At 41.1% G+C, this 14,154-nt stretch overlaps 1 protein-coding gene across 2 annotated transcripts in view; it reads left to right on the top strand.

Annotated features, from left to right (window-relative positions):
• LOC106542175 (deubiquitinase DESI2) overlaps positions 1–13,360 on the top strand; it is a 42,459-nt gene extending 29,099 nt beyond the window's left edge. Inside the window, exons 2-5 of one of the 2 annotated variants that reach the window (XM_087721562.1) lie at positions 18–90; positions 3,244–3,337; positions 6,597–6,766; positions 12,259–13,360. In XM_087721562.1, the coding sequence (XP_087577688.1) occupies positions 18–90; positions 3,244–3,337; positions 6,597–6,766; positions 12,259–12,401 (480 nt within the window). In that variant the 3' untranslated portion in view covers positions 12,402–13,360. The remainder of the gene's footprint in view (positions 1–17; positions 91–3,243; positions 3,338–6,596; positions 6,767–12,258) is intronic. The other variant, XM_014057825.2, reaches the window with a different exon arrangement.
• The last annotated feature ends 794 nt before the right edge of the window (positions 13,361–14,154 follow it).

Genomic DNA, 14,154 nt, shown 5'->3' with positions numbered 1-14,154 from the left:
AATCTCTCTTTCTCTAGTACTGGATAAATGAATACACCTCCACATTGGGTATTGGAGTCTTCCATTCTGGAATTGAGATCTACGGTAGAGGTATGGAGTTTTCTTTATTATGCCTGAAAATAGCTGTAATATTCCACTTTTTTAAAAAACAAAGGGGGTGGCGTTTCCTTGGGGTTGTTTTAGCAAGAGTTAAAATGGTATTTTTGCCCCTCTTTGAAGTTGTTTTAGGGAGAATTAAAATGGTATTTTTGAATAGGTTGCCAAAAAAACACATGAGTGAAGGGCTGGAACAGTTAAAGTGTTAAGAGCAGCAGTCACTTAGGAAAGCAAAAGTGCAGATGGAAACCCATTGAATAGATTAAAAATTATATTAAAAATAATATAATGGTTTTTCTAGTGATATAATGCATGGCTGTGAGAACTAGATACTAAGAAGGAACAAGGGATAGGAGAAACTCTTGAATTATGGATTTGGAAATGGTTACTAAGATTATCATGAACTGCAAGAAGAATCAATCAGCCCATCCTGGATGAAATGAAGATTGATGGCTCCCCTGAGGCAACAATCAGCAAGCAGCACTCAGCTACTACGGGCATCTGATACAAATGGATGACAGTCCATGCTTGGCAAAGTTGAGGCCAGTAAGAGAAGGGGAAGACAACAGATGGACAGGATCTGGGTAACTGAAACCTCTTTAAAAGATCTGTGGATTGCTGCTGAGACAGGCAGAGATGGTGGACATTTGTCCACAGTCCTCAGGGTTGATCCTGATTCAAAGACACCTCACTAAGTGAACCAAGTCTTTATATCAAAGGCTGTAAACAGCAACATGACTGCAAATATGATCAGGTACTTTAAAACTGTAAGTCAATGCCTTATATCATCGGGAGTCACTGTGAGATTCGAGGCAGTAATTTTTGGAACTTGGCGTCTTTGAAATGGAAAATCTCTAGCAGTGCAGATATTTTCCTTTATTTCAATATATTTCTTAGCTCACTCCAAAAGAAAGTTGTCTTTTCTTGCCTTTTTACAAATGCTGAATCCATTTTGGAAGCAAGAAGCAGCTCAGACTCTGCAATTGTACACCATTCTGTTCCAAGAACTATGGGTCACCTCAAAGCAGGGATGGGGATCTATGCCCTTTTATGACCTGTGGCCTTCAACTCCCAGAATTCCTGAGCCAGGAATTCTCTGAGTCCAGAGGTCATAAAGAGGCCATAGTTCTCCACATCTGCCTTAAATAGTTGAGGAGATGGCTCAAGCATGCAGGCAAAGAAGGAAGTGCTGAGCTGCCTTGAGTAGCCAAGAGCTGCATGATGGCTCTGCAGAACTTGAAGTATTGTGAAGATTAGGGTGATCCCAGTTGAACTTCATCTTCCATCATGAAAACTAATTGGCTTATGTTTGGCCAATTTTCTTCATAGGGTTGTCACTATTAGCATAACTTGAAGTAGGGTCCTCAAATAAATTGTCTTAAGTTCTTAGTGAACAGGCACATGTGATAAATAAAAGTAATATGGAGAACTTTGTCACATTGCTCTTGGATGCAAAACATGCTTTGTATATTAATGGATATATCACTCCACATTCCCATGATTAACCTCCAGATTCACTGGGCTGCAATTCCGGTAATTCCTAGCCACTGCTAGGAATTGTATGAAGTTGTTAAGACTTGGCCCTAATTAGTCCAATTGTTTCTGACTAATTCAAGAATGAATGCAACCTCATTTGCAAAACTGTATATTTGCAGTGTCCTATTTTAAAAATAAAAGCCAGGGGCTAAAACTATTTAGCTCTTCCTTTCGAGGAAAGAACAAATATATTATCACCTGGTTCCTGAATCTGATTATTAGTCATTGGACTCATTTTTCAGAGCAGATTCCAAGGGAAGTTAGAATTGCAACAAGATAATCAGAGAGTTCGGCTGAGTTTCAGACGGCTGAATTTTCTCCTTTGCTCTACACAATTTATGCTGTTGCTTAAAACTCCACTACAAAGCTATGATGAAAAAAAAAATAGGGGGAAAATCCTTTAGGGATCAAGGTAGTTCAATGAGATTGAATCTGCTCAGAGGCCACAGAATTAGATCCTGGAAGATTTAATGAAAAGTAGAATGGAAGCAGAGGACATCTTATGGCGAGACAAATATCATGTACAGCAGTGGTGGGTTCCTCTCCCCATCGCTACTGGTATGCTGCTCAAGGGGCTGGGCATCTGTTCGTGCACACACACTGTGCACGCATGCGCACTCTATTGCCCCTGCGACACCCAGCTGCTTGTCAGAGGTCACGCAGGTGCTGCACACTGTGTGTGTGTGCGGAATTGGCCGGTTGCTTTAAAAACAGGTATAGAACATGGTGGGTAGGCCAAACTGGCCACCATACCGGTATGCTGTCAGCTGCTCCCGGCTACTACCATAGCAGTCGGAACCCACCACTGATGTACAGCCTCATTTCTTGTATCAGTATTTTGTTATAAGTCTACTTATGGAAGATGTACTAATACATCTTCCACCACTCGTACCACCACCCAATCATTGGATGACACTTCCAAAGCAGCTGACCATCCAGGATTTACAATTGACATGGACAAAACATGATTGCCACCCTTTAAATTCTGGAAAAGAAACAAGATGTGATCATAATACTTAGCAAATTCATATTAAATATTTATTTTTGCATATCGTATTATATGGATTGGAGCAAGCTGCAGAATATTCCAGAAATCTATCAGCTTACCTTTCAGTCTTGGTGCTTGATGCTGACTAAAAGCCAGCTTAGCAAAAATGCCCTGTTTGACAAAATACATTGGAGAAGATTGCAAACTAAGGAGGACAGTGGTTAAAAATGCTGAGCTTGTCAGCTGGAGAACTGACAGCCTGGGTTTGAGATCCAAGCTCTGTCCAACAGGGTGAGCTCTTGTATCTTGCCCCAGCTCCTGCCCACCTAGAAGTTCCAAAGCATGCAAATGCAAGTAGATTAATAGGTACCACTTTGATGGGAAAGTAAGAGTGTCCTGTGTATCTTTGGCATATAGCCATGATGGCCGCATAACCACAACTGGGAGAGAAACCTTTACTTTAGATTGCAGACCAGAATGGTCTCTTTGAAGGAGGAAGAGAAACAAGTTATATAACTGTCGATGGAAAGTGTCACACTGTACCTTATCATAACTTGAGACAGAGTCCAACCACAGATGCTGCTCTTACATTCTTAATTACAGTCTTTTTCTTCTCTTGCTAGAGTTTGCCTATGGAGGACATCCCTATCCTTTCAGTGGGATTTTTGAGATCACACCAGGCAGTGCAGTGGAGCTTGGAGAGACCTTTAAATTCAAGTAAGACCTCTTCTACCCTTTCTCTGGATTTGCCACCTGCAGGGCATTGTCCCATTTTCTGCTCCCTTTTCCAAGGCATTCCTTTCTTTGATGCCTTCTGAGAACCAAAGAAGCTGGAGAAAATCAGGATACAGACAAATCCGTAGGGTTGTCACCTTAATTTTATAGTACAATATAAAATAGCCATGAACAAGATCTCATTTTGTACTCTTCAGAGCTGCTTCTGACCATGAAACTTGAAAACTGCCAGCAAAATTTCTCACATTAAGGTGGAAAAGAGAAAATAACTGCAGTATAGCTTTTTAAAGAAATCCATCACAGGTAGCAAACAAAGAACCTCCTTGAACTCCATCTTGCTAAAATGAATGTGCTCCCAGCTTCTTTCCCCAGACTTAAATGCAGCCCTTTTCTATTAAATGGTCTCTCCCGCCCCCCACCAGCCACTCTTTTTGGAACAATGCAGGTTGTAGATTTGAGAGGGTTGAAACCTGTCCTATCCTGCAGTGGAGCAGCTTCTTCCAACCTGGTGTCTACCATGTGTTTGAGTCAACCCTAACATCCCCAGTCAATACAGTGAATTGCCTTGGCAATCATAACTCTTTTCCAGTTTCGAATCCTCTTTTAATTAAGGTTGTGCAACCTTAGGACAGTCTCTATCCCTCAACCTCCTTTATGAGATTATTATAGTGATAGAATGAGAAATCCTGTGTGGTGTGTATGGCTGTTTAAAATGCACTCACTATATGCAATACTACCCTGTTTCCCTGAAAATAAGACCGCTCCAGATAATAAGCCCAATCGGGCTTTTGAGCGCATGCGCTAAAATAAGCCCTCCCCAAAAATGAGCCTTTCCAAAAAATATTGCAACACAGCAGCAGCCATGAGGTGACCACGCTTGCTGCCTCCTGTACCTCAAAAATAAAAAGACCTCCCCGAAAATAAGACCAAGCGCTTATTTTGGGGGTAAGACCCTGTCTTATTTTCAGGGAAACACGGTAAGAGATGCACACAGCATATAGAAATGTGTTTTGGCCCAGCAGGAGCTGTTGGAGCTGGCACCAGACTCCGACAGCGAGGGGTCCTATGAGTCGGCTTTGGAGGATGTGGAGGACCCTGGACAGGGTTCTGACTCTGAGCAGGGCACAGAGAGGCTGGTTGTCCACCAGGAGGCGCCTGAGCTTTGGACCAGTGGGAAGGAGACAAGGAAGTGTGATCCGGACGTCAGCAGTGGGGAGGAGCCAAGGGAGTTGTTCCTAGATGCCCGGCACCGGAGAGCTAATATGCATAAAGAACAATTACGCAGTTACAGGAGGTAATTGCACTCAGCTGGTGGTAATTAGGCTCCTCTCCAGACTATAAAAGAAATGGTTGTGCACACGCCCCTTTTGCAGAAGTCAACACATTAACTAATGTTGGAGAACAGTACTGTGACCTTGGCAGGCTGGATTGCTGCCATGGTTTATCTGTGCTGGATTGCTGCCAAGGACCTATCTGTCTATTAATAAATTCCGAAAAGTATCTTTGGCTTGGAGTGCTTTGGTGTGGAACGAGGGGGGTCAGAACAGAAATGCATCTATAACATGCATCTGTAACAAAAAAGACTTTGCTACCTCCATTCATTGAATGACTGCACCCGTTCCAGCATTCTTTTAATTCAGAGCCATGGTCAGTTAATAAGTCAAAAAAGCATAAGAACGCATGCTATAGTTCTCACATGCTTTTTTTTCTTAGGTTCATCTTTCCCCACATTTAAACTGCTATGGTGAATACCTATTTTCCTCTCACAACATATCAGCTGTTATTGCCGCACAATTTCACCTTGTGTTAGTGGGATGTGCTCTGGACTGTACAAATGCAGCCCATCCTGTGACTTACCAGATTGCTTCTTTGTCACCGGAGGAATAACATTAGATTCAGGGTCAGTTGTCTTCCACCCAGGTCTCTCTTATGTGGAAGGATTGCAGGAAGATCCCTGCAGCTGTCAGCATATTGGAAGCTAAACTATAGTAAATGAAATCACCCAGAAACAGGAGGAATCGGAAGGGACAAACGCATGTCTGAATATGGAGGCCTTTGATCTGCTGATCTAACCCATCTACAGCAAACCCGGGGAGGCAACAGAGCAATTGCTCAATCTTAATATTGGAAACTTTTGAAATAAATCATTTACGATGTGCCTGAAGAACTTTGGAGGAGGGGGAGAAACACATTTCAAGGGGGAGGGGAATTTCTAGAAAAAGCAAGCTGGGGAGCAGGTGCTGGCTGCCACACAGACCCTCCCTGTAATTGTTCCGCTTTGCTTGCTTGCTTTGTTAGCCAAACAGAGGTCAGTGACAAGAACACAGGGCAAAGAGAAATGCAAAATCCAGGGCTAACCAATGTAATCTGAATGAACTCTTTGCAACATAAACATGGTGGATAACATTGCTTTTGAAATACGGGGACGAGAACGACACAAAGTGGATCTCATACTCAAAACACTGCAAGGGCATTTGAATAGATTTGCTCAAAAATGCCTTCTTTGACCCCACTGTTGAAAAAAGTATTGACTCGGGTGGATTTTTTTATTTTATAATTCATGACTTGCCCCCTACAGCAGATTTTTGGGTGGCTCATGCAAAAAATCATTGTTAGCCATCAGTTTTGACAGTAAAACAATTAAACCAAATTAAGGTTTATTTTTGAGTCGCCTCTAGACAAGATGGGTGGCGCTCAACTTAATAAAGAATGAAAGATTTAAGACCTAGAACTGAAAGAAATTTTGACAATAAGAATTAATTAGGTTTAAAAGTAAGCCTTGGGGAAACAGCTCAGCAAAATACCCCAAAGCCTAAACAGGCAACAATCTTCCCTGTTCTTTTGCTAGCAAAGAGCATAACCACCAGGAGGCTTCATTAAACAATAGATAGACCAGGCAGATAAATAGACTGAGGTATGTGTCTGTCTGTGTTTCTGTTTGTTTGTGTTTGCACTGTGCAGTTTGAAAAAGACTTGGATGAAGCTATTCAGGTCTCATTTCCACTTTTCATTAAAGTAGCCTGAAAAAAGATGCTGCTGCTTTAAAAGACTTGCTCTTCAAAATTAATCCAGCTCTTTGAGCAAGAGGATCTTCTTTTAGCCTGATGTGGAAGCCTGAAAAAGAAGCAGGACTATTTTAATTCATTGCAAGGATTCACTTTCAAAGCACGCCTGGTGTCTTATCTTTCTGACTGCCCATTTTCTGTTGTTTGAATTTTCTTATCTTTTTTTCCCCAACTAGAGAATCCATTGCCTTGGGGACCACAGACTTCACTGAAGAGGATGTGGATAAAATCATGGAGGAACTGGGCAAAGAGTACAAGGGCAATGCTTACCATCTCATGCACAAGAACTGCAATCACTTCTCAGCTGCTCTGGCAGAGGTGGACTCACCTTCTATTCTTTCTCTGGGTATTACTTTATAATCCTCCGGCAATGTTGGTGAGGCAGTTTATCGGCCAAAACAATTCCCACTATGATTAGATCACTATGACTGAATGACTTATCATAACACAACAGAGTACCCTAACTGATACCATCACATCTGCCCTGCTTAGTATCTGTGGTCTCTATTTGTTAAGAATCCAAGATGAATGTTTTACATTCAGGGCAAGATCCAAGCAATCTGAAACAGTTTCTTACCCTGACATTTTCTTACAGCCTTTATATCCAAAAGAGGATGTGTTGTTCAGATCCAAAAGTTCTTCTGTGCAATTATCCTGCTTTATTTATTCTTGTATGGAAATAATGGTGAATCAATATGTTGTCTTCTTTCGAATCTTCTCACGTTTCCTAATATTTTGCACGCCTTCCTCGTTTTCTTATCACCGAACATCCCTTAAAATGGAATGAAAGCGTATCTTTTAGTGGTTAGTGCTGGCAGCTGTCCAGCTGGAGAGTGACAGGAGGCTCACCGAGTATTTCCCCTGCGCCCTTTTGGTAGCCATAGGCAAACACAACTGACACATCAATCCATTCTTGCTACAGACAATTATTGTCTTGGTTGATGTGTTCTTAAGACGAAGGTTCCATGATTAGGGACAAAATGATTGGGTGGCATTCGTTTGCTTTTCTTGTGCACTGAAATTATTAAGTAGGGCTTATCGGGTAAGGATCAGATACTTTCCTCTTTAAAAAAAGAAAGAAGGGGAGGGAAACCCACATCTCACTTCTCTTGACACTGATCTCTTTGATATTTGTAGGTACAATCTAAATGAAGTGCCACAGAAAAGGTCACCAACTGCAATTTCTTTTGAAGCAGTTTCCCATTTCCTGAGTTATTTATGTGTCTCTGGACTGTGATGAAATATGTAGCTGTGCATTTTTTTTAACATAATGAAAATGGAAAAGAGGAAAAGGCCAGATCAGTCATTTTGACCTGCTTGATGGTCTCTAGGAGCACAGATGAAAAACTTGTTTGCTCTGACAGGGGAGCAGATTCCCCCATTCTTCCCCCACAAAAAAATAATTCTTCCCTAACACTTGATTTTCTACAGGTATCCAGTCCAGTATCCCCTGCTGACTGGGGACACAGACATACATTGCAAGACAAGACCTGGGTTTATAAGACTAGCAAACACCAAAGGAATCAAGGGGAACTTAGAGGAAATCAAGTGGTAAGGAGAAAGGAGTTAATTTTCCTTTCCCCAGAAGGTGCACAATGCCTATTCCACAGCAGCATTTTGCAATGGAAAAAGAGTTGATTGCTTCATGCAGATGACTGCAAGGAAACTGCAGTTTCAGAGGTCAGATTACTGAGATGTATTCAAACTTCCTTTGCAGTGGAGAATTGGGCTGTGTAGGCGTGTGATGTGTGTTTCCCCACCCCCCTAAAACTCTGTGGGATATTGAGGCAGAATTAAACATCTCAAAGTATTTTCTCATTTGCTGCAGCTTCCCCCCCCCCTCTCGCTTCTGAAAAGAGCTAAATAAATGTACCTTAAGCTGGAAATTATTACACATCAGTGGAAGAATCAAGTGCTATTACTGGAAGGCACTTGGGGTTTTTTTGCCTGCTCTATTTGATTTGATTGACTTATGGAAAGCAGTGTTCTTTTAGTGACAAAACTTTTTCTTTAAGGGATTGGCACCATGATTCCTATTCTGGGGACTGTAAAGTAGATTAAGTAATTACTTTATATAGCTGCCTACTTGGCAATCATCTGAAGATGGTGCGTATCATTAATAAATAGTCATTAATTTCTTATAAATGGAATACACTAAACAAATAATAAAACAAAAAAACATGAAACAGGGTCAGAAAAAAAACATCCATATTGTTTCCTGGCCCTTTGCCAAAATGAATTTGGGAAAGAATTGGCTGGGCTCACAAATTGGAGTAAGCTATTATTTTGAGCACTTACTTGTTTTGACATGATGTTATGTGCAAACCCATCCAGTATGCTTGTAGCATTACAGTATTTTTAATTTAAATCACATCCTTTTGTTTAGTAAAAGGTTTAGCTGAGCTTGACTTCTAGTGACTACATATAGTTTTCTTGGCAACAATATGAGAATATGAGCTTTTTGGAAGCCAGTCATTAACGTATGGGCATCTACAGGGGATTGGGGAGAACAAGTTTATTGGACATCTATTCTGCAAATAAAGGGAGAAAATCATGATTCCCCAGGAAATATTCTTACTACTGTAGAGCAATAGTACAGAAAAAGAAAGAAATATTTTGTTACACAAGTTAACACTTAAACTAGAATGAAAGAAGGCACAGTAGGAATGTATTTTAAGCTACTTATTGTGTCAGAAGATTTATAGAAGTACTGACCTCAAAAGACAAATTACTCTAGATGCAATGATGATTGATGATTATATATCAGTAAGTTGATATTGACTCTTAGTGATCAATTAGATACATTGTCTTCAGGAAGATCTGTTCCTAATTGGTGTTTCAGGCCCCCCAATACTACATTCAGTTTTATTGTAATTCAGTATATCCACTTTGCTGTTAGTCATCACCTTGTTCTCTTTCTTTCCATTATTCCTAGCATGACAGACTTATCCAGAGAAAATGTGTCCAACATTTACATTCAAAATATGACAATTTGAGCCTGGTCTCATGTGTCTAGAGGGAGAAGACTAGGCTGATTTCTTCAATGATCTATTTGTTTGCTTTAGTTGTACCTGATGTTCTCAAGAATCTTCTCCAATGTGAAAATTCAAAAGTTTCAAAACTCTTCCTACATCCCAATTTTTCAAAGCCAGCTTTTGCTTCCATAGAGTGTCACGTAGTAATGATTGCCTGTGTCATTCTGATTTTGGTAGGCATAGATATATCTTGGCATCTGAATATCTGTTCTAAGGCTTTCCATAGCTGCTTTACCAACTGCTATTCTGCAGAGAATTTCTTGGCTGCTTCTTCCTTCCTTTAGGATAGTTCATCCTAAAAGGGAAAAGTTGTCCATAATTTTAACATCTTCACTGCCAATTCTAAGGCTGGTTGCTATGCCTTTATCATTAATTTGGTCTTTTTATATTTAATTTTAATCCTAATTTTTCCTGTGCTCCTTGATTTTAATTAGTGCGGTGCGTAGATATGATTTGCAATTTCAGCTGTCAGAGTAGTGTCATCAGCATTGCATAGGATATTGATGTTATTTCCTCCAGTTTTAAAAACCATGGCAGCTCAATGGTTAGAATGCTATATTCTGTCCACTTACAGATGTTCAATCCTGATGTGCTCAAGATTGACTCATCCTTTCCAAGATCAATAAATGAGGTCTAAGATTGTTAGGGACCATATGCTGACATTGTAAACTGCTCAGGCAGTGCTGTATGGAGCAGTATATAAATCTATTGCTATTGCTATTTAAAATCATGTTCATCTTCTTCCAATCCAAGTTTCTTCAATACATGTTTTGCATGTAGTTGGAATACATAAACAGAAAGTATATGACTTTGTCTTGCTCTTTGGCTAACTCGAAGCCAGTCTGTTTCACCATGTTTTGTACATATAGTGGCTTTCTGACGTTTGTACAGGTGAGGAGAATTAAATGTTCTGGGATTGTCGTATTTTTAAGTGCCACAGTTTAAAAGGATTGATATAATTGAAAGTCTTTCTATAGCCAATGAAGCATACATTTCCAGCTTGCCTTCTTCTCTTTCTTGGTCTTTTGAAATCATCATTCATCCTAAACAACCTCTTTAAGTTCATCCCACAGTTTCTCTGGTTCTGCATCAATGGGGTCCAGCATTTTCTGGTGTTCTCTTGCTTCAGATCATACTGTGAATACTGGTTGGCTTCCCCCTTCCACTTTAGCTTAACATGGAATTTGCACACAAACAGTTTGTGATGTGTTCCAAAGTCGGCTCCATGACACATCTTTGCTTTTATAACTGTGCTCTTTCACCTTTTTTTGTGGGATAAGGGGGGGAAAGAAGATTGAGGAAGCCTCTGAACTCTAACTCTAAACTGATGCATCCTGAACAACAATTCATAGGTGTGGAGAAGGTTCTGCTAAGAAGCAGCAAAGAGAGTACCATCCTACTCCCCTCTCCGTCACTGCTGATCAGCTATTGCTCTAATCTAGTGGGTGTAAGGGAGAGGCAGCTGTAGAAGAAGTAACTTGTTTCAATGCCTGTGAGGTACTATGTGGGGGAAAGAGGAGAAAGGGCATGCTTGTACTGACAAAAATGCCCAAAAGATGCTGGGTTCATCCCATCTCTTCAGCGTCATCAGAGTGCACCAGTGGTGGGATTCAATTTTTTTACTACCGGTTCTGTGGGCGTGGCTTGGTGGGTGTGGTGGATACTGTAGAATCTCCATTGCCACCCCATTCCAGGAGAAAGATACTGTAAATTCTCCATTCCCTCCCCACCATAGATGGGGCAGGGCCAGTCAGAAGTGGTATTTACCGGTTCTCCAAACTAGTCAAAATTTCAGCTACCAGTTCTCCAGAACTGGTCAGAACCTACTGAATACCACTTCTGGAGCGGACCATAATGTGATGCAGATTTCATCCACAACAACAGCAAAACCCTTGGTGGCGCCTGTTGCTTGCTTAAAGGAGAAAACACCACTGTGACAACAGATGAATCAGCAACAACTTTAAGCAGCTTCAAACATGAGCTGGAGATGAAATGGAGATAACTTGATGACCTGGCAGAAAACAAAGCAAAAGACATGCTTATGCTGTGCTTCGGTGTAAGAGGAAGGAAGATGCAAAGGACAGTAGAGAGCTTAGATGAAGTTATTGTTGTTATTTTTTTGACAATCCTAAAACCGGAAACCATGTGATCACAGAAAGCTGTTGGCCAAATGCCTTTGGGAGGAAATCAAGTACTCATTAAATCTTTCACTGCACACCGTAGAATAAGATTTCCTGGTATGCAATGCAGGACTTGTGTTCATCACATCCATCACATTTTGAACTATACATTCTTAGCACCGCAGGAAGAAAATTGCTCTATTTCTGGAATGTGCCTGCAGAATAAACTACATGGCATCCTGCCATTTTCTCCAGATGTTATTGATTCCTGTAAGCTTCTGTTTTTCTCTGCAGGGAAGTTCACAGCAGAGTACCCCCTTCCACACAGGCAACCCCATTTTCAGGGTAATTGTAAGATCTGAAAAATAGTAACATTCACACATCAATGGTGTGAGTAATTTTTAACTCTCAAGATTCTTCAGTGTAAGGATTAAACATAGATTATTAAACTATGCTGGCTAATTTGTTGAAAGGTCACCTTGCTTCCTCCCCCACACCCACCCCAATCCATTTATTGGTTAGTAAATTTCATTTGATTCTTTTTTCTTGCTTCTATGCCTCATGGTCAAGGCCATGAATTTCCTTTTCTCTTGCCAGCAGGGGGAAAAGGAGGCAGTGACAAATTATCTGCAAATCAAACAATAATTGTTTTGTTATGTCTGTGTTTCCCTGTCATTTCTCAGATCCTGTGTGGGAGGGAAATCCCACGATGGGTGAACCGCCTGGCCTACTTCAGCTCCTGCATTCCTTTCCTGCAAAGCTGCCTCCCCAAGGAATGGCTGACCCCGGCCGCTCTGCAGACTCATATCAACCTTGGCCTTCATAAGGAAGAGCAGGGAGACACGACGGATGAGGAATCGCCATCGACTTCGGCAGCTGCTTCAGCCCCAGGCCCTTCGCGAACCTGCCGGCACACGAGGGTCTGAACTCTGGCTGTGGAAGCGGCCCTCAAATCTTTCCCCCTACCCCACTGGCTGCTCCTCCATCTTTTCCTGCAGCTGCTCGATCTTTATCCCACGAAGCCATGGCGCATCCTTGCCAGGGCGAGACAAAACCCTTGCTCTTTTTCAAAGGGCTGCTGTTACTTAAAGCGACGTTTAGAATTGTATCAATAAGTGTCTTGAGATTGAACCTGTGGAGCTGACATTCTTCCTATTGTGAAAGTGAAGGAAAAAGTACTATGATCTCTGGAATGTGACACAGCAGCCCTGAAAGGAAGCCATATTGAGGGACAGGTGCTTCGTCTGGAACTCTTTTAATTCTCTATCTCCGGTCATACATGCACAAGGCCTTCTCTCCCATTCTTCCAAAGCTGTATCTCCTTTAAATATTGAAAAGAGGAGCAGAAACTAGAGCCTCTTTCTCCTCCCTCAAACCAGCAGCAAGCTCCACTTAACTGTCTCTGCATTCTTTTTAAACCACTAGTTTCTTAAAGCCACTGGAAGGGTCAAAGGTGCTCCTATTCAACCACTGCAGATTTTGTGTGTGTGTGTGTGTGTGTGTGAATTCAAATACTGTATAATAGACTAAAGGACACTTTAATCTCCAACTGCAGTAGCAAAAATTATCTAGAAATATGCGCCTGAGTCCGTTGTTTTTTTTACCCAAGAAAGAAAAACTTTGTGATTATACAACATCCTAAATTGTGAAATTCAATTAATGAATATAAATGTGCCACCATGTTAGAAGTACTTTGGAAGTGCTCCAAGTACTCCACCTTGGAAGCACAGGTAATCCTTGACTTATGGCCACAATTGAACCCCAAATATATGTAGTTAAGTGAGTTTTCCCCTTTTTTATGACATTTCTTGCCACAGTTGTTAAGTGAATCACTGCAACTAATATGTTAGTAACCTGGTTTTGCAAAAGTGGCAAATATCTGTAGCTCAGGTGTAGGATGAGGCAGAAGGTTCGTTCTCCAAGCTTGGAGAACGAACCTTCATTCCCAATAACCTGGTTGTTAAGTGAATCTGACATCCCCATTCACTTTGCTTCTCAGAAGGTTGCAAAATATGTTCACATGACCCCGGGACCCTGCAACGGTCATAAGTATGAACCAGTCGCCAAGCTTCTAAATTTTCCTCATGTTTACAGGAATGCTGAAAAAGTCATAACGGTGAAAAATAATCATAAGTCACTTTTTTTAGGGCTGTTGTAACCTTGAACAGTCACTAAACAAATTGTTGTAAGTCAAGGACTACTTGTAGTTCTTTAACTGAGATTTGCAGTTTGCCATGTCTCCTTATTTGGATGTCCACGATGCCATTGCTTTGAATCCAAATAGAATAGTAAATTGTCACCTCTTTAAGGAACTGTATTTAATGATGGCAACATGGTAGCACATGCATAGCCATTAATAATACATAATAGTTTCAGCCAGTGGTGAAATTCAAATATTTTTACTACCGGTTCTGTGGGCATGGCTTGGTGGGCATGGCAAGGGAAGGATACTGCAAAATCCCCATTCCCTCCCCACTCCTGGCTGAAAGTTATTGCAAAATCCCCATTCCCTCCCCACTTCTGGGTAAAAGATATTACAAAATCCCCATTCCTTCCCCACTCCTGGGTGAAAGATATTG

Source organism: Thamnophis sirtalis, unplaced genomic scaffold (assembly GCF_051295495.1).
Source record: "Thamnophis sirtalis isolate CommonGarterSnake01/CBP01778 unplaced genomic scaffold, rThaSir2_p1.2 scaffold_1, whole genome shotgun sequence".
NCBI lineage: Eukaryota > Metazoa > Chordata > Lepidosauria > Squamata > Natricidae > Thamnophis > Thamnophis sirtalis.
Note: the sequence above shows the minus strand (reverse complement) of the source record. Positions and strands in the feature narration are given on the sequence as shown.